General features: G+C 35.9%; 2 protein-coding genes across 4 annotated transcripts in view; both read right to left on the minus strand.

Moving 5' to 3' along the window:
• Window positions 1–7,189, minus strand: part of LOC118737368 (gelsolin-like) — an 88,095-nt gene extending 80,906 nt beyond the window's left edge. For 2 of the 3 annotated variants that reach the window (XM_036467818.1, XM_036467819.1), the window contains exon 1: window positions 6,811–7,185. The gene's annotated coding sequence lies outside the window, so the exon portion shown is untranslated. Of the gene's footprint in view, window positions 1–6,810 lie in introns of all 3 variants that reach the window. The other variant, XM_036467820.1, reaches the window with a different exon arrangement.
• Window positions 7,190–15,656: 8,467 nt separating this feature from the next.
• Window positions 15,657–17,685, minus strand: LOC118737372 (WD repeat domain phosphoinositide-interacting protein 3). Its single transcript, XM_036467824.1, has 4 exons — window positions 17,399–17,685; window positions 16,715–17,337; window positions 16,419–16,644; window positions 15,657–16,357 (listed from the first exon to the last, which is right to left on the minus strand). The coding sequence occupies exons 1-4, from the start codon at window positions 17,463–17,465 to the stop codon at window positions 16,251–16,253; spliced, it is 1,023 nt and encodes a 340-aa protein (XP_036323717.1). The 5' UTR covers window positions 17,466–17,685; the 3' UTR covers window positions 15,657–16,250.
• Between the last annotated feature and the right edge of the window lie 2,957 nt (window positions 17,686–20,642).

Genomic DNA, 20,642 nt, shown 5'->3' on the forward strand with positions numbered 1-20,642 from the left:
CCCAACAGGGTTGCATTAAAAATCGAGAAAGCTTTGTTAATTGCTCGATTAGCGGTCTGTCTGAACATACTTTAGGTAAAAGTAACTAAATACTTGTTTATTTACACAGTAATTATTCCTATATAAATAAGTACATAAGCACACACATATATGTATATGAGGTATTTAGCATCTGATGGTATGTACTAGGTTATTTATATTTAGTGAATAAAATGTTGGCCCCATTACTGTTCATAAATTTTAGTTTTCTCTTATTTCAAAACAACACACTGTGACATAGATTCCGAAAAGGTATGTGGGGAGCTTTTGAGCTCCAAAAAGCCTAACTAAAAGCTGTTAAATGTAAAAATTATGAAATATATAAGTATGTACATATATATGTGCATACATATGTGCATAAGTACATGCATACGTACGTACGCTTGCACTTAAATACGCATACATACATAAATACATAAATGCACATATACATACTTGACTAAAATGGATGAAACAAGTCGTTTGAGTAATTGACCATTAAAGGCGCGAATCGTAGAAATGATTATTTTTTTACAGAATCAAGAAAATAGTAAATGCCCGGCTTGCCTCGCGGCACCGGCAACAATGGTGTTGAAAAGCAAGTACAATTAGTAAAGTAAAACTTCTTAGTTAATGTTGAAACAAGCAGAACCCCCCTCCTTACACATAGGGCAATAATCAGCTTTATCATGAGTTTCATTTTCCCCGAACCGATTCACTTTTCACTTTTGGTTTCCATGGTTTTACTATGGGCGGATGACAATTTTTCGAGTGAAGATTTTTTTCAGGCGAAACTCAGGATAAGGCAGAATAGCTTTGTGATACCATATAGAATACTAGTCCTTTTCGATGCTAAGATCATTTCCGATGTTCTTATTAACACCTGCAAGATCTCTTCAAACATTTTATTAATGGTTTGTCCAGCGTGCGTAATCTTGGTCTATGATTTTGCGACTACAACTGTGGTGCTATGCATAAACCTCTAGTTTTATGTTATGTAAGCCAACAAAAATCCTTATAGGAAAACTGAAGAGCATAGATGTGCGTTTTCTGTTATAACAGGGCCAACCATCCGCACTTTTTCACAGGCCGAATGACGGCAAACAATTCTTCTTGATCTATCCATGACCCGTTGATGTGTCTGAATCTGATATCTGAATGGTCAGAGTCTTACTGCTGCAATAAGCGAAGGTAGATGCAAGATTACATTTACATTATAGCATTTACGTGCGGCCGTGCAACAAAGAGACACTTACATCATTTTGCACCTTCTTTGTATGCATACTTAACCCGTAACCCGTCATTTAGACAACTAAATGCAAATTCTTATTATATAAACATAGAACCAAAGAAGGCCATAAATACGGGGTCTCTAATTATCTCGACTGCCGGCTCATCTATCGGCATAATTTTTTGAAAAAAAGTATCTTTTATCATGGAAGTAATATACATTATGAAATGTCTTGATTTCAACGCCACGTAACGGGTTTTGTTGTTTGAAGAGTGATTATTGGAGAGGTTGTAACGGGTGATTTTTTTGAGGTTAGGATTTTCATGCATTAGTATTTGACAGATCACGTGGGATTTCAGACATGGTGTCAAAGAGAAAGATGCTCAGTATGCTTTGAAATTTCATCATGAATAGACTTACTAACGAGCAACGCTTGCAAATCATTGAATTTTATTACCAAAATCAGTGTTCGGTTCGAAATGTGTGAAATGTGTGAATTTTGTTCAGCGATGAGGCTCATTTCTGGTTGAATGGCTTCGTAAATAAGCAAAATTGCCGCATTTGGAGTGAAGAGCAACCAGAAGCCGTTCAAGAACTGCCCATGCATCCCGAAAAATGCACTGTTTGGTGTGGTTTGTACGCTGGTGGAATCATTGGACCGTATTTTTTCAAAGATGCTGTTGGACGCAACGTTACGGTGAATGGCGATCGCTATCGTTCGATGCTAACAAACTTTTTGTTGCCAAAAATGGAAGAACTGAACTTGGTTGACATGTGGTTTCAACAAGATGGCGCTACATGCCACACAGCTCGCGATTTTATGGCCATTTTGAGGGAAAACTTCGGAGAACAATTCATCTCAAGAAATGGACCGGTAAGTTGGCCACCAAGATCATGCGATTTGACGCCTTTAGACTATTTTTTGTGGGGCTACGTCAAGTCTAAAGTCTACAGAAATAAGCCAGCAACTATTCCAGCTTTGGAAGACAACATTTCCGAAGAAATTCGGGCTATTCCGGCCGAAATGCTCGAAAAAGTTGCCCAAAATTGGACTTTCCGAATGGACCACCTAAGACGCAGCCGCGGTCAACATTTAAATGAAATTATCTTCAAAAAGTAAATGTCATGGACCAATCTAACGTTTCAAATAAAGAACCGATGAGATTTTATGCGTTTTTTTTAAAAAAAAAATTATCAAGCTCTTAAAAAATCACCCGTTAGTACGTAAGTGCAGCCGTGAGGCATGACTTACAACCATGCAGACCATAAAAATGGGCTTTCAAAATAACTCGATCTCAGCGCTACCTGGTGGGTCAATTTATTTTTCAAAATTATTTTCTATCGTCTGGTAGCATCCCTTCTAAGTACTGGCCATAGATACCAATTTCTAAATACCGCGACTCTAGCTCTACCTGACGAGTCAGAAAATAAATATGCTGTAATCAAAAATTGACATGCAGTGTTATCCACCAGGGAGGCCCATTAGCCAGTGTCCATTCATATTTGTAAATAGATAGTAATAGGATAAATTTACAAACAATTTTATGTATTATACTGTTGTTAATAATGTACGTAAGTGAAAATTGTAAAATAGGTTTTTATAAAGTTACTTAAGAATGTATGACATAAAATATTCATGAGCGAATTTGTGATAAACCTGCTCATGTACAATTTATTTTACCATAACCGAAATAAATTGCAGGCTTCTGATGCAAATATGGTAGGAGATGAGTAGATTTCAAGAACCATAATACATATTTGCAACAATGTTGTCTGGACTATATAGTTATTTATTTAACTTTTTTTTAATATTAATGATTTTTTTATGGTTCCCCCATTTAATTATTTTGGGGATTTTGGGGACCTATAAAAAATAGTTAGTATTAAAAAATCGTTAAGTAAACAATTAGGTATTATTCTTTGAAGTTTGAAGTTTGAAGTTTGAAGTGAAAGAGTTTGCAAATTGAAAAATATTGACTTTTAAGGATTTTATCTCTATTTCTACGAAGAAGTGTTTTTTCTCATATAAAATACGTGGAAAACTTCATGGTGTGGTAGAGCCCTCAAAATGACACACAATTCTGACTTTTTTACCTTTTTCTTAACATTTGTAAAATTACGCAAATTTCGATATCTCTTGCGATAGTGTAGCTGAAAAAAATTTTCTGACGGTACACCCTTATGTACATACGTAGTAATAAAGTCAGAAGAAGAGCACTTAACGACTTACGCAAATCAGCGTGTTTATAAATTTCTTAAGTAAATTTTGCTAAATTTTTGGCGTAGCCAGAAAAAAACCACATACTATATTATAAACAAAATCGACGCACTAGCTTCTACATACATACAGTATTGTGCAGAAAGAAGGCAACAAATGCATTAACTATGCATGGTAAAAAAAAAATCCGTATTGAGAGTCAATTTTAGACAAGTAGATACATATTGGCCATTATTTACTATAGCATTTTGCTATTTGTCGAGTAGCTTTATAATTCCATCGGTGTAGAAGTTCTTTGGTTTATCGACGAAAAACTTGATCAAATGATTCACAGCGGTTCTTCGGACGGTAAATTTTTTGACATCAAGAGAGTTTTGCGGAGACCGAAACCAAGGGAAATCAAACGGTGCAAAGTCTGGGCTATCGTCAATTTGTTCCTAATGATCAAATATATGTGTGGTCTGGCAGTGTTATGATAGAACACAACTGCTTTTCTGTCGGCCAATTCTGGTCGCTATTTCTTAATTGCTTCGTTTAACGGTGGTTATCGAGTTATGCACAGTAGAGGACCGAATTGATCATTTCGCCATGTTGCTGCAGTTCGTGATGGGCGATTCCCTTTCCAATACCATCAAACAATCGACATAAGCTTACCCTGAGCAGGTAACGGGAGGCGGTCGGACGAGTGTGTTCCTGATCGGAATCGATTTCTTTATGGGAGTATCTATACATCATAAAATCGCGTTAACTCCTCTAGATAAGAGGGTAGAAGTTGAAGACAACTTCAAGGAATGCCTCCAAATATTAATCGCCCGCGAAGGCAAACATTTGGAGGGCATTATTTTTAAAACCTAACCAATAAAACCCACAGACATAACTTTTATAAGATACCAATATTTCAAGTCATCGATAATTATTGTTTTGAGACTTACCTACATGCAATTATAGCCCCACCACATTTTGACAAGTTTTAACAAATTATTATTTTTTTATAAAAACACCAGCAAAAATGCAAGTCTCAAAATTTCTGTAATGTTAAAAAAATAACAATCTTTCGTAAAAATATCGAGCTTTTTTAATTATTGAAGATGATATAGTTTTCTTACATATAAAAATAAGTTGTGTGTATTCGTTATATGGAAGCAAATGGCACAAAGAAATTGTAAAAAATCAACAGTAATTTTGTGTCACTGGGGCTACAAAACTGCATACTCAGAATCTTTCTAGGGGATCTAATTAAAAAAGCCCGAAATTTTTACGAAAGCTTGCTGAATTTTTTTTTTAATGTTGCACAAAGTTTTAACCTTCAACTTCCACGCATTTTGTTATAGGATGAACTACATTTTGATATAAAAAATAACTCAAATTAAATAACAAAAAAAATTGATTGATAACTTGTAAAAATGTGAAGCACTTTATATAAATTTATTCCAAAAGTATTTTCAAAATAATTATGGATGAGAATAAAATTGTATGTTTAAAGGGCAGGACATGTTCAGGACCATTTTGAGACTATATACAGATTTCAGGACTTTCTTTCTGGGGTCCACTTCGCGATTATTTAGGACTCGAGAATAGTTCGATCCTAGTCCCAAAATAATCTGCACAAGTCCTGTCCTTTAGGCCTTAAAAAAATTTCCTCACACATAATCATTTTAAAAAGATTTTTAATATATGAGTTTCAAAATAAAAAACTTTGAATACATACCCCAAATATAGGTATTAAAATAATAGTTATTGATGACGTTAAAAAATGTTCTCATTCATAATTATGTATTTATCCTTTGGAAAATTTTGATGACTTAAAACTCCACCATGAATAATTATTTTTCTGGGTCTCAATATTATTGCGTCATTTTCTATAAAATTCGTGTAGCAAATTTTCTTCATTCAAATTGTTTAGAAAAAATATTTTTTCATACAAATTTTTATTTGTTCTCTGTAATATTTTTACTGTGTCACTTACATACGTATATATTACATAAATATCGTTACCTTAATTCACAAAGGCCCTAACCAACCATTTTTTTATTTTACAGGAGAAGCAAAAAACATAATAAAAAAAGTATCAAAAAAATAGGTAAGGCTCTTTAAAAAGGGGCATGTAGCTCCGTTAATTTTGGTACTAACAAATTAAAATTTTTATTGAGGGTGTATTTTAATACCTATTACCAAAATTAGTGAAAAACGCAGTTTCGAAAAAATTGTTGGTTAGGGCTGCTATGAATTATGTATGTATGTTTGTATGTACATATGTATTTCAGAAACCTGGATTTCTACCTAAACTGGCAGCGGAAGGCAAAGGTCTTGCCACTGTACGAATAAGTTTTATGTAGATTAGGGTGGTCCAAAAACGTATGATGTTCCCCCCCATCAAAGTTAAGTCCGAATTTTAATAATCTCAACCCTAGGATTGTTCTATATCGAAAAAATATGCCTCTGTTTTTTTTCGCCCAAAATGCTCCATGTATTTTATATGGAAAAGAACAATTTTTGGTAGAATATTTGTAACCGAAAACTCTGTTTTTCTTCAAGAGACTTCTAATAATACCCAATTGTTTATTTTAAATTTTTTTTTATACTAATGATTTTTTATGAGTCCTCCATTGCATTTTTGTTTATAAAAATTTTTTTGGGGGACCTATAAAAAATAGTTAATATTAAAAAAATTTTAAATAAACAATTAAGTATGTATGGAGGTCTCCTGAAGAGAAACAAAGTTTTCCGATCGAAAAATATTGACTTGCAAGAATTCTAAACCATTTCCATGAAAAATTGTTTATTCCTTTGAGCGACTCTAAATATTTTTTGATTTGAAAAAAAAAGAACAAAGGCTCATTTTCTTTTAGCGACTTCTAAAAGTTTTTTATTAAAAAAACATGATCAGGGGTATATATTTTTCGGCATAGAACAGTCCTAGGGGTTGAGAGCAATAAAAATTTTTTTTTGGACTATCCTAATGTAGATACATACATATATACGTATGTACTACATAATGAACATAGAAACTACAATTTAACAAACATTATTCATGACTCAATTCGGATAATTACTTACTAACTGGCAAAGCCTAAAAGCAGATTGACGTACATATGTATGTATGTATGTATGTAAGTGTATGTATGTTAGTGAATTAATGACGTGCTCGAATCACTCAACCATAACGCCGGCTTAAATTGGCACATTGTATTTCTTTTATCTATTTATTTTTCTCACTTCAAGCTAAATACAACAGAATTGGGCATTTTTAGAGTGTGTATGTATTCGAAAGATGTAGCAGCAACTAAAACTCGCTTTTGACTACAGCGCGAATTTCGCATATTCCATTTTAGTGTTTATTTACCTTTTTATGATGCACCAATGTTGGCTGTATCGAGAGGAAGCAAATTATTTTTGTTTTTTTTTTTCAACCTAAAATTTTCTTCAAGTCCAAGTTTAGATATTTTCAATGTTCAGAGATCTGAGAGTTAAGAAATATTAAAAAAAAATAACTTTAGCTGTTTGCAGCCACAAACAATCACTACTGTTTTACTAAGTAGGTACGTATTTAAATTGGCAATAAGTCTCAGCACCACACAAACTTGACTATTCACTCTGTTAGTCCGCCGAACACTGCACAAATGTCGCAAATTACCGGTGATCGAGTTTTCAATTAGCTGTCGAAAAGCGTCAAGCTCCAACAAATGCTCCCGACCGTGTGGAACAGAGCAACTGAGTTGTTCAGTTTTTTTATTAAATTGTTTACTTTTTATTATTATTTTATCTTTACTTGTTGACGCTTGCTTTTATCTTTTCGCTTGTACAATTTGTTTGCAAACCGTTCGAATGCGCTCATTTTGGTAGATCTTACAGAGGTGAGCTCTCTACGATAAGCGATGAGTCAACCAGCGAATACTCACCAGGCGAGATCTATTTCATTGAGTGAAAATCTTGCGATGATTGCTCCCGGTATTTTTTTTTTATCGCACTGTGTACTTTCTTTCGCTGTAAACGCTCACGTGCGCCGAAGAGACTGCATGTTTTGAAATGAGACAGCGGCATTTTCAGCATTTCATCTGCATTCTGTGCACATATTTCAATAGAATAGTGATATTTTTTGTATTACTCATTTGAAGGATTTTTAACTAGATTGTTCATAGCATGAATTTCACAAGCAGGCTTGGACTAATCTATACAAATTTCATGAGAATTAATTCCTAATGAAACTATACTGCAGATCTGTCACAAATATACCGGTATACATATGTACATATATTGTTTTTCAACAATTACACTGTGTAACAGTGAATGGGCCGTATGAATAAAAACTAAGCAATTGCTTTTTCGTAAAATTGCATACCTTTTACTTCAATTTTGTTTGAATAAATTGAGTAAAAGGTCTGAAATTTTAAGAAAAAGCAATTGCTTATTTTTGTTCATACGGCCCAATATCAATTTTTGCGTCACCTCGTACAGATCGTAGATTTGGTTTAATTATTCTCGAGACAATGTTTAAAATTTTGCATCCTGTAATTTGGAATTTAGAACGAATAATGTAAAAATCCCGAACGACCATTATAATTAAAGTATACAACGGCTCTAACAATTTTAATTAATTTTTGTATTTATGTAGATAATGTTTTGCATTTTAAGTTTATCCAAATAGGTGCTATCTCCGAAAATATTTGTATAAAGATGCCGCATATTCGTTACAATTTTAATATAACATCCTAACATGGGTATCAAATGGTAAGTGTTTTAAAAACACCCAAATCAGAAGTATTTTTAAATAGGGTTGCCACCTATTTTTCGTCGTTTATTTACTTAATCTTTTTGTTTGGAAAACTAAGTTACAATATTACTTTTGATGGGTAATAAAAGAAAGCTCTTAAAAAGTGATTTAAGATTTAAGTGTAAGGTTGCCACTTATCTTCGAGCCTAAAAAATTTGTACAAAATAATTTAATATTGCCACATTTTTAATACATACGAGAATTTTTTGTAAATATGAACATATGTATGTATGCGTACTACACTGTGAGAAATAAAACGAATGTTTCTTGTTTCCTTCCGGTCTCATATTAAAATTTCGGTGTCGGCCTTTTTTTGGTTGTGGCCGACGCCTAACTAAAACTTAATGGGCTACTTGGTTGTTTTTTTGGTTTGTTATATTTAATTGTTTATTAAAAAAGTAGCGAAAACAAATTTTATTATTAGAAATTCTTATTTTTGCGAGCGTTAACTGAAAAATTAAAATAGAGCTCTGAAATTTTGCCACAACTGTTTTTTTGTGACCAACAAAGAAGTTTTTTTTTTAAGTATGTCACAAAGTCGCCGGGTTTGTTCCTAAGGGCAATCGCCCTGGCCTTGACACCTTCCGCAAGTATCCTAATATATAAAATTTTTGGAAATTTTTTCTGCCGGGCAGCACTTCAAGCTATTTCCACTCACGTTCCCGCGTTTAATCCCTCCCTCCCTCTTTTTATTCCGGAAAATACGTCGCACTTCCCTCTTCCGCTCCTCATATCGATCTCACATTCCTTCAGACCGCTCTCTAAGTGGTGATGTGCCAGTCAAGTTCTCACAACAGTGAGTTCAGCTTTCTCGGCGTTGAGATTCCTGCAGATCTTTTATAAGCCACGTAGCTTGATGGATGTTCTTATGCTGGAGCGCACTAGACCACTTAAAGACATACAATTTTCTGAATTTTGTAACAAAGTATTATTATTGAAATTCATAATCAAATAGGCCTGTGCCTTAAGTTCGCATTTTACAATCATCTATACAAATTTTACAAATATCTACGTTTACCTTTGCTATTATGCGTAAGTTTTTAGGTTTAGATAGCATACCAAACCTTATAAGGGCCAAATTGGGTTTATTCTTTACAATCAATCAGATAGTTATGAATGCACGAAAATGTATGTGGTGTGTACGCATTATCTTTGATCAAACAATAGTAATCGACGTCATAGAAATTCGCATATAAGTATGTACATACACATATGTATATACATACATATGTACATATCTGCATACTGCAAACTAGATCTCTATATGAGTTCAATAAAATTTCCAGCCGAACACAGCCAAGTACTTAGCAGTTCCGTTTTTAAGAACCTATTACAAATTTGATATCTGCTAAAAGCTGGCACTGCAAGAGCCTATATATATTTTCCATTTTCCCTTCATCATTACGCACTTTATTCCAACGTCTACAATACGCCGAGAAACTCTATACGATTTAGAATTACTTCTGGCAATAACTCACAGCCCTTAGGTAGACAGACATCTAGGCCCTTCGGATTATAAACATCCGACTGCCATAGTGTACATCTTATTTGGCACTACAACCGTTTGTTAGTTTGGGCGGAGACCAAAAAACTTCGCCAGTCTGTTTGTTGTCTCTTTTGAGAATTTGCGAAAGTTGTTCAAGGACTGGCTAAGAGAAATGTTAGGAGACAAATTTTTTAACGAAAGGCTTCACAAAAAATGTTAGTTCTTCAAGCTTCAAAAATCGGATTTACTTTAAGGACGGTTTTTTTTAAGGAATGGATCGCGCGAGCCGAACGCTCTTACAATCAATCGTTGTTCAGCCAGCGGATGCTCCTCATCGTTGTTCTTTCGGGCGACGGTACTTAATGATCGGGAAATGTAATTCCACTGCTCGCATATGTCGGTTTTTTGAAGAGTGCTCCCTGAGAGCAGGTGTGAGAGTCAAGTAGAGGATGCATTGGCCGCCTCTTGTGACTGCAACTTTTCGACGTTAAGCACTGAAAGATGTGGAGAAGAGGATGGATGGTGAAGTCGATGTACCACAACCTGACTATGACGAGTTATGAATAGCAATAGCGCGCTTGAAAACAACAAAGCTGCAGGAGCCGACAGCCTGGCAGCTGAGCTATTCAAGTACGGCGGCGAGGAGTTGAGAAGGTGCATGCATCAACTTTTATGCAGAATATGGTCAGATGAACGCATGCCCGACGACTGGAATTTAAGTGTGCTATGCCCAATCCACAAGAAAGGCGAGCCCGCCATTCGCGCCAACTACCGCCGGATCAGCCTTCTAAGCATAGGTTACAAGGTCTTATCGAACGTATTGTGTGAAAGACTGAAGCTCACCGCCACCGAACTGATTGGACCTTATCAGTGTGGATTTCTTCTTCTTCATTTTTGGCGCTGTAACCGCTTAAGCGATTTTGGCCGAGTTCAACAAAGCACGCCAGTCGTTCCTTTTCTGTGCCAACTGGCGCCAATTGGAAATGACAAGTGAAGCCAAGTCTTTCTCCACCTGGTCTTTCCACCTCAGTGGGGGCCTTCCTCTTCCTCTGTTACCACCAGCGGGTTCCGAGTTGAATACTTTCAGAGCTGGATCGTCGGTGTCCATTCGAACGACATGACCAAGCCAGCGGAGCCGCTGTATTTTAATTCGCTACACTATGTCCATGTCGTTGTAAAGCTCATACATCTCATCGGTTCATCGTCTGCGGTACACGCCGTCGCCAATGCGTAAAGGCCCATATATAAATTTGGTATCCCCGCGAAACTAATATGGATGTGTAAAATGACGTTGAGCAATACCACCAGCTCCGTGCGGCTCTTTGTTGTAGCGGCTACAACAACCCCGGCTACTCCCTCAATCGATGTTGTCAAGTTCAACTAACGATAGACCCAAGGAGTGTGTGGCCTCTGCAATGTCCACCCATAAGCACATAGACGTTAGTTGAGTGGGATTTAGTGGGCAGCGAAGAGATGATTCGAGTCGAGGGATCTGCCTCCGCATTCCGGGCCCTCATTGGGCCCATCTTCATCCAGTCTGCACAGGTATGAGTTCAACCTGCTGCGGTAGCCAGAGCGAAGTTGGGCTATTGTGGTCAGAGTATCCCCAGGCAAACAAAGTTCTGTCCCGTCATTCACAGGTATATGTAATTTGAGACCGACTGCCAGTGAAAGCCGTTTAAGGTCTGTCGGTATGCTGTTGGGTCCAGTGGTTGCTTAATGAACCTCTGGACTTCGTTCGTCAGTTCGTAAAAATGTCGCCCCAGAAGCCATCGAGTTGCGGTCCAGAGTATCGTGTTCTTGCAAGTCTGTAGATTCGTCGACTGCGTCCTGCTAGGACATGGCGGCCACACAGGAGCTGACTAATTTCGAACCGGCCAGCCAATTGCCTTGTATGTTGTCAACAACGTTTCTTTATCTTTGCCCCAGGTGCTGTCAGGTACAGTCTGACCTCTTTTGTTCAGGTGGTAAATAAGGTTTCCGAGGATTTCGTAGGGGACGCCATTATGCTCCTTACAGTGAGGAAGCGAGAAAGCTCGGAGAGGTATCCGTTCACTTTCGAGCACAAGTCATCAATTCCATTTCCGGACGCCATTGTTGAGCAGTCGTCAGCATAAGAATCAATAAAACTGTTGGTTGGGAAGTTTTGATATGTAGTAATTAAACAGCAGCGGGGAAAGGACGCCACCCTGTGGAGCCCCCTGTTTAGTTTTTCTCAATTTGCTGGTTTTATCTCTAAAAATTACTGACGAATGTCATAAATATAATTCTGACAGCAGTCAACCAGACTGACTTGTTTCGGACTTTTTTTGGTGCCACAAATCCTGAGTTGAACAAAAATAACGAATGTCACGTAGAAATAAAAGTTTATTACTAATCATTACAAAGAATATTTGTTTTTAAGATTCAGAAAGCATCATACTTCAGACTCTAATATGACTTTTAACTTTCACTCATATTAGCGTGCCCTTCTAAGAAGGAAAATGTGTTTGTTCTCTGACTTTTTTTCAGCTCATAATGAGGTTTACAACTCAGAATTTTGAGACTTTTCTGACTCTAAAAAAAAAAAAATAACAAAAAATCTAGCGAATTGTTCCGGATCCGACCAGGCATGGTCGCCGAAAGAGATTTCGACTCTGTCAGCACGCTTCGTCGGACTGGACAATAACCTCATGGTTGATCAAAGCTTGTCCACACCAGAGGCGAAGTTACAGGTCTTCAGATGCTTTTGACACGTCTTCGGCTTGTGAACATTCACTTGTTTTCGAATCTTCGCGTTGATATCCCGGATTTCGTTGATTGGCCTGACGAAGGTTGTCACGCTCTTCGGCTCATCATTTGAAATCACCTCACTGCAACACCTCTAAGTTCACCTCAACTCACCTCACCCCACTCACCTAATTTCATCTCAACTCAATTCACCTCACCTCACTTCAGCTCAGCTCAACTCAACTCACCCCAACATATTTTATTTCACATCAACTCACCTCAGCTCAACTCACCTTATCTTGTCACCTCACATTTGGTTTTATAAACTGACAAATATCCTTACCATTTCACCTAACCTTTAACCCAGCGCGCATCACTACACATAAATATTTCAGTGACTACAAATACATACATACATATGTACATAGATACATATTCAACAGCAAGCGAACAGAGTTAATGAACGTTAATGTTATCAGCATCCATTGAAGGTGCGGTGGTGACCATATAATCACATAATTTGCCTCAATTACTAATAGCAGTACCTGTGTATTCATTATAGCGTTTAAGCGGCACCAAAGTTTGTCGGTCTTCCTACTCTTCCTGTGTGTTGTGCAATAATTTCATCTAATGCTGTAAGGCATTTTATCATTATTTTAATGACAATCCCCTTGCTGCATTAGCACTCAATTTCGGGCACTATCAGTGGTAGGCACATATATTAGCATGTATATATATATGTACTAGGGATGTTAATCCCGGGATCCCCGACTTTTAAAGGTCATTAAAATCCCGATATTCATGGCAAGTCGTTCCGGGATTTTCGGGATTTGTAATTTGCACTGATGGCAATAATAAACTCCTTTTCTTAACCAGTATTGGCTATATTTCTTTTTTTATTTAATAACTACTATTTTTTATAAACGTCTAGCTCTTTATACATACATATAACACTGCGCGATAGTAAATTTTACCATGGGCCAAATATAGTAAAACTGTGTTTTTAGTTTATCGCTCTGACGTCAGTAATTCAAAAATTATTTTAAAAATTCAGAGAAATGTGCTTATAGAAGAAGTATGGGTATAAAATTAATGAGGACAGCCTGTAGAATTTAAACAGATTCAAGTTTCTGGTGCAGAAGGGCTGGTAAATACTGAAAATGTCATTTTAAAATTTTGTCCTTGAAATTGCGCAATATTTGTTTTTGAAAAAGCTATATGTTAAGAGCTTATATAAACTCGATAACACCCCCGACTTTCGTTCTTCTAACTTTGTCAGATTAAAAATGACCTATTGATTCGTCCTCGTGAATCCAAAAAGTTTAAGTTGTTTAAAGTCTAAAGAAATTTCCTACTGCATTCGTTACCCATATTTTCATTCTACATTGCATTGAGTTTTTTAAATAATTTTTGGAATTAATCATATCTTTGACATTACAAAGTCCTTCAAAATAAATCCTGCAGTCAGTGAGAAAAAATAAAAACACCACTTTAAATAAAAAAGTAGGTTTCAAACCCATTTATTTATTATTTATTTCATGTTACAAACAACATAGAAGCAATTTTTTCGATTCAAGTTGTTGAAAAGTAATGAATATCTAAATCACGAGACTAGTCCCGGTATTCCGGGAAGGTGACAACGCCATCCCGAAAATCCCTGGATCGGAAAAAGCCGAAAAGTTAACATCCCTAGTATGTACATAGGCGCATCAATACATTTAACTTGACATGTAGTAGATACCGCATAGATGTTAGTATGCATTTGAGCACAACGGACGGTGCTCATCAGGCTAAAATAATAATTCAATTTGCGAAATTGGTTGATAACATATTTAACGCTACCGCATAATGGTGTTCCACTGCGGTAAAAGACCTTACAAACGGGCTCTGTTAGTACCGGAGCTAACGTATGTATAAATGCATGTATTTAAATTGCATTGCAGTGGCATACCTATCTACCCCAATGGGTTAAATCGCGTCTGCTATATTAAAGGCATAATTTTCATGTAGGTAGCTTTTCTCAAAGTTCTTTATACGTTACGCAATTTTACTGTGCAACAATATTATTTATCTAAACTTACTACTAATGTCAGCCTATTTCTTATCAGCAACACGAAGTGCATATGTACAGTATTGGCCATATCTATAGCTCATGATAAAAACATAATAAGGTAAAACCATTGAGAGGCAGATTGAAGTGAATGTGATTTAAAAATTAAAAACTCAAACTCACACACACATTCTCATATTCAATCTCAAACAAATTTAATTAATTTAAATTTCAAACTTTTTTTTAGAAGTGTTAGAATTTTTTTCTGTACACAGTTTTACAGCCCAATCAATTTTAATCTAACAATGTGCAAGTCTCAAGCCGCTAAAAATAGCCATTGATTTTTTCGATTTTTTTTTTTGTCGTATTTGCTTCCATACAACGAATAAACACAATTTATTTTTATGTGGAAGAAACCCGCGACTCCTTCGGCGAAAAAAAAAACTCTAAAAAATCAACGATGACTTCTAGCCACTTGAAACTTGCACTAAAATTGAATAGGCTACAAAACTGTGTAACACTTCTGAGAAAAAAGCTTGAAATTTTCTTGAAAGTCTGTTGTTTTTTTTGTTGTAGTTTTCTACAAAGTTTTAAACTTGGGTTTATATGGGTTTTGTTAGAGAATGAACTGTATTTTAATTGAAAATTCCAAAAAATAAAATCAATAAATATGAGTGGCAAACAATATCACTTTGAAATGAGGGTGCTATTGTATTGGCCAATACTGTATGTATGAATTTTCGTAAACACATTTATGAAGCTATCTATGTTCAACGTGAACGAGCACTCATGATGAGTTGTTTTTTTTTTCTGGGCATAAGTCCCCTACATCTACTTTTGCCATTCGCAAGGCACTTGAAGCTGGGAGTGATGTGACCAGAGGCAATGACCTTATCAGAACTAGCACCAAACGTTGGATTGTGAGCAGTTAAGAAGACACAATACACCAATTGCCGCATATTTAACGTTGTCATCACTATAAAAAGCCCAAACGGTTTTCCTACTCTTCACCCTCATACGCGCTACGAGCAGTTGTAAATAATTTATTAAAGGTCATTTGAAACCTCGAAATAAATCCAGTAGATATAGGAAAATGTCTTCTTTAAACTAAAATGCACTAATATATGAACTATGTCATAGGGAACTACTAACGTATATTTATTTTTAGATTTCATTTCATTCAGACACGCTACTAGCGATAATTAAAACATTATTTACATAACATTGTAAGAAAATAGGATTATATTGAATAGCCGATAAATGTGAATGGCACGTACAAATGTACGTTTGATTTCTATGACATTCGTGTACAAATAATATGTATGTAATCCAAAATATAAATATTTTGCTTTATAATATGTGCTTAGTGTAATATACATAAGTTGGCGATGCAGCTGAAACTACAATATTTCTTCGAGCCAATATTTTATATTTTCTTAATAATTTTCCATAATTAATTTTATGAGCTGTACATATACTTTCATACTGTATTATAATCCTTACATATTTCTAAACGAAATGCTGTGTCCAATACCGTTATTATGTTTTATGAATTGCTCAAAAAATCCTTTCTATACAAACCACTAGTAGGTATATAACCACAATTAAACATACATACGTGGGTATGTTTTCCGGCAACTTCTCACTTCTCACAAAGTTTATAGTAACTTGCAAAAACATAAAATAAATGAATGTATCTTGAAATGTTCAATAAAACAGTTCAGTCAAACTCTATTCCTTGAAGTTAATTAAAGCATTGAACATTTTTTACTCTTCATCGTCCGCCAATTCCAGAAACTGTGTGCACACATCACGACTGCACTCTCCTTTGTTGTTAAACAAAAATTTGTAATAATGTCCATCTGCGCATATTGCTGTAGGTATTAAGAAAATAAATCACTTACATACTTGATATTTATGTGAATTCTTACATACCTATTACCGAGTTCGGATCTGATCCAAAGGCGCAAATACATGCCGGCCCTTGTGGTATGGAAAATTTAACAAAACTCCATTGGCTGGAAAAATATTTTGGTATCATTGGAAATGGCGCTTCCTTCTGCTTATTATCGTCTAAATTGAAAACATGTATAGTGCCATGATCCGAAGATACAACCAACATTGTCGACTGATGGTTGAAGTTGATGCAATAAATATTTGCCTGTAGGCAAAAATCAAAAAACAATCATGTGTGTATTTACATTACTATTGATATAAATTGTGGACCTTACCTGATTGCTACCACGACGCAATTCGCAAAGCTTTTTGCCATTCTCCGTATCAAATATACGTATTAATGTACCTTTTTCGCTGGCGGTAGCAAGGCGGGTTCCTTGCAAATTTAATGCAATGCAACTTATTGATGCCTCATGAGCGACAACTTCTAGCGGAGCGCGCTCTGTGTTTGCTAAATCGACAATCTGGACGTGACCGGTGCGTCGTCCTGGAAAAGCTAGGAGACTTTTATTGCTATGTGGACAAAGCACACACAATCCGTGTGGATTTGCGCTTGTCTCAAAGACATGTAGCTGCTGTGGTTGTTGTGTGAATGTAAATACTTTAATCACACCCTCTAGGACAACGACAATACGATCGCGTCGTAATCGCACAGCTTTTACGGGTTGATTGAAGTCTATTGAAATCGCTGGAGATTTTTTTAAATCATCCCACACGATAACTTTGTTTGGTGGATACAAGGGACGTATACCGCCACCCACAAGAGCTAAGTAGTTACAACGAAAAAGCATCTCTACATGGCATAAACCACCTTCGGGAAAATATTGACGTTCTTTTTCCTTTAACGGATCACAATTGTAAACACGAAATCCAGTATCTGTGGCGCAAGCGAAACAACCTGTAAAATATACAAATCTTGAGGAAAATTCGAGTGAAATTACGCATTTATTTATATTTACCTTGATCTTGGTTAAATCCAACATACAGTAACCCATTTCCGTATGGATTTATCTCCACCAAATTCATCGTGATTGACGATTCACCTTTTCAATATTTGGTGCTACGAGTTTCGTCGACACCGAAATAACTTTCGCACTCCTTGTGTCTAGTAATGGCTTAATTTCAGTTTTCTTTATTTTAGCAGATAAGTGTCTACAAATTAATTCCACTAGGGGATCACCAAATACTTTACCAAAGATAATGAAATATTTTTCGAAAGGAAAATACACAAAACAAAAACAAGAATGAATGTCAGAACAGGGATAGATCACAAAACTTCCACTGGAATGTACTACCGGACGTCACTGGAATGCACTACCGGAAGTATAGTATTTTGTTTTCTTTTTTCCTTCGTCGGAAATAAATACAGTGTTGCCATTTCCCCCCATTAACCTATCAGCTGAGCAAATAACGCCGTTTTACGCACATTTATCGATAAAGTCGTCCCACGCCCATTTTTTCAAAAATTTTTCATTTATTTCATTTATTGAAGATTTCGTATATCTGAAAATTACCGTTATAAGGGATGTGGGCGTGGTTATTGCCGATTTTAAAACTTTTCAGCCGTTTGATATTTCATATTAAGTCCAACAGTTGCGCCAATTTTGGGAGAAACTGGTGGAGGGGTTTCCAAGATATACACATATATTCATAAGTAGGCATGGCTACGCCTATTTTCCAGAAATTTATAATCTTATTTTTCGTCTAAAAATCAATGTAAATATCAATTTTGGGTGAACAAGATTCAGCAGTTACTAAAATATCGCAGTTTTCTTATTTCTGAAAACAACCGGTATATGGGAGGTAGGTGTGGTTATAATCCGGTATTACCCATTTTCAATACCATCCGTCCTACGCTCAAAAGAAGAATACGTACCAAGTCTCAATTTTTACTCGAGTTATCGTGTGCACAGACGGACAGACGGATAAACATACTACGTTCATACGTAAGCTATTTGCAAATAAAAATAATTTGCAAATATCTAACTCACTGTTTATTCGATGGTGAAAAATTATTTTTTAATGTTGCTTGATTATAAAACGGCAATAATATGACCATCGAAAAAGAAAATAAACCAAAGAATGGCGGCGTCTTCAGCTTATTTGCACATAGTACCACTAGTCAATACTTATTTGCGCGATTTAGTTATTTGCAAATAAAAAATTAACACAGCGTTTATACGGCAAAGTTTACCATTTTGCAAATTTTGATTTGCAAATAATACGTGCGTATAAACATAGTAACATCAACCGCTTAAGCTGAAATTAGTCGAGAACGCAGAACGTATACTTAAACGCAGTCTGTATACGCAGAATTTTGTCGATTACTGGAGCTTTCAGTGTTGCTTACTACACTGTTGCCACTCATCAATGCCTTTTCATAAACTTACCCTTTCAACTACAATTTTTTGTGCTATAATAGATTTCAGCTAAATATAAACTACTTAGTTTTCAACAAAAACCTTATTCAATAGTAAATTTCAAATATTTTAAACCTATTTTGAATAGGAACTTATAGCTTTTTTACCATCTGTAAAACTGACGAAGTGGCAACCATCTAAAGAAGGAGAAATCAGCTAACACGGAAAAATCTAAATTCCGCAGATTTCTGCGCTACGGGCTACAACTACAGAAAAATTCTGCGGTGTTGAGTTTTCATTTACATGGCGCTTTGGTAAGACAGATCGTGTCAGCTGACTCGGGTTTACGTACCGGTAGGTTTACGTTCTTGACTAATTTCAGCTTTAGTCGATTTTTTTTTTTTTAAAGCTTTTCTTTGATGGCAGGGAGATTATTCTCGAGTTCCCTTACAAGGCCAGGGTGTTCGTATGTTGAGGATTAAAGTCTTAAATACCAGCACACTGATAAATCCAGATTCCGTAGAAACAACTTTAGTCGATTTAGTTTTGCCTGTTACAAACAGCCGTTATGTGAACAAAGTTATAATACCCTTATGCACAAGTGCGCTCGGGTATGAAAAACAAAACACCTGAATACAAAGAACGTACTTAAATCTATTAGAAGGGACAACAAGTTTCGTGCAATTTTTAAGTAGCGTTCACACAGAATGCAGAGTGGTGCCGACAGAAGTAAGGAAGAGTGGAGCGGAGCTACAGAGGTTCACACTGTAGCAAGCAGAGCGGAGCGTTTTGCCTGGAATCGGCTGTAAAGATATCACAAAACTGACCGGCTGTCTTTAGATGCCCGAAAATCTCGCTCGCGTGACGACGCATGAGAGATCCCGCACGTGTAGACCGCATTAAGTACGAATCATACTTATTCTCGAATGCCGAGCAGTTAGCGAGCTCTCACATGCTTGTTGTTTGACTGGTATTTTCTCATTTCGCAGAATTGTTCAAAGTAGCAACCTCGTTTATTTTGGTGGCAAATACAAATTTAGCCTGCAAAGCTTGAATCTCCTTTTTCCGCGACATTTTTGGAATGAAATTATACCTAGTCAAAAAAACCCTCGAAAACTCAGAACAGCTCCGCTCGGCTGGCTCTACTTACTTTGCGAACGCACCCTAAGACTTACCGTTAATTTTTGAAAAGATTTTGATGATATTTTGGCGGTTTATTTGTTTGTTTAAATCCGTTAAAAAACTATGGAATTTTGACAGCCATTTCGTTAATTGGCTAAATTTTTGCAATTTTTTTTTTTAAATTTGCGTTGATTAATACAGATTTTGATATAGAATTTTAACATTTAACAAATGAGAATAATGGAATTCTTACATTTGGCGTGCTAAAGGCAGGAACTGTAAAATGTAGAAAAAATAATTATAAATGTTTGGCTTAGGAGCCAACGTTAAAAATGGACGAACAATGAAGAACAAACGTCGAACTATCGATTGCAATAATCATTAACCCAAAATAGTCTGTTGTGGGTGCTAACTTCAGGAATTACGTAAAGCGAAAATTGAAAAATTAATTATACATTTTTGGCAAACGAACCAAACTTTAGAAACGGACGAACATTAAAGAACAATCGACGAACTATCGATTGCAATACAAAAATCTTAACATTTTCACAAATGGGGTGCTAACGTCGGTTGGGTACAAGAATGATAGAATACAAGATTGCGCCGTCCTGGGCGTTGACATTTGTGTACCACAAGTAAACAACGAATAGAGCGAAAAGAAGAACGAGTTGAAACTGCCAAAGCAGTTCACTTTACAGCGAAAAACGTGTTTTAATTTTGC

Source organism: Rhagoletis pomonella, unplaced genomic scaffold (assembly GCF_013731165.1).
Source record: "Rhagoletis pomonella isolate Grant_MI unplaced genomic scaffold, Rhpom_1.0 Rhpom_scaffold_00004, whole genome shotgun sequence".
Classification (NCBI taxonomy): domain Eukaryota; kingdom Metazoa; phylum Arthropoda; class Insecta; order Diptera; family Tephritidae; genus Rhagoletis; species Rhagoletis pomonella.

Coding starts and splice junctions, on each gene's coding strand:
- LOC118737372 (XM_036467824.1), bottom strand. CDS start 17,465: ATGAATTTGGTGGAGATAAATCCATACGGAAATGGGTTACTGTATGTT. Junction 17,338..17,398: donor TGGATTTAACCAAGATCAAG/GTAAATATAAAT, acceptor TATATTTTACAG/GTTGTTTCGCTTGCGCCACA. Junction 16,645..16,714: donor TGCGTCGTGGTAGCAATCAG/GTAAGGTCCACA, acceptor TTTTGCCTACAG/GCAAATATTTATTGCATCAA.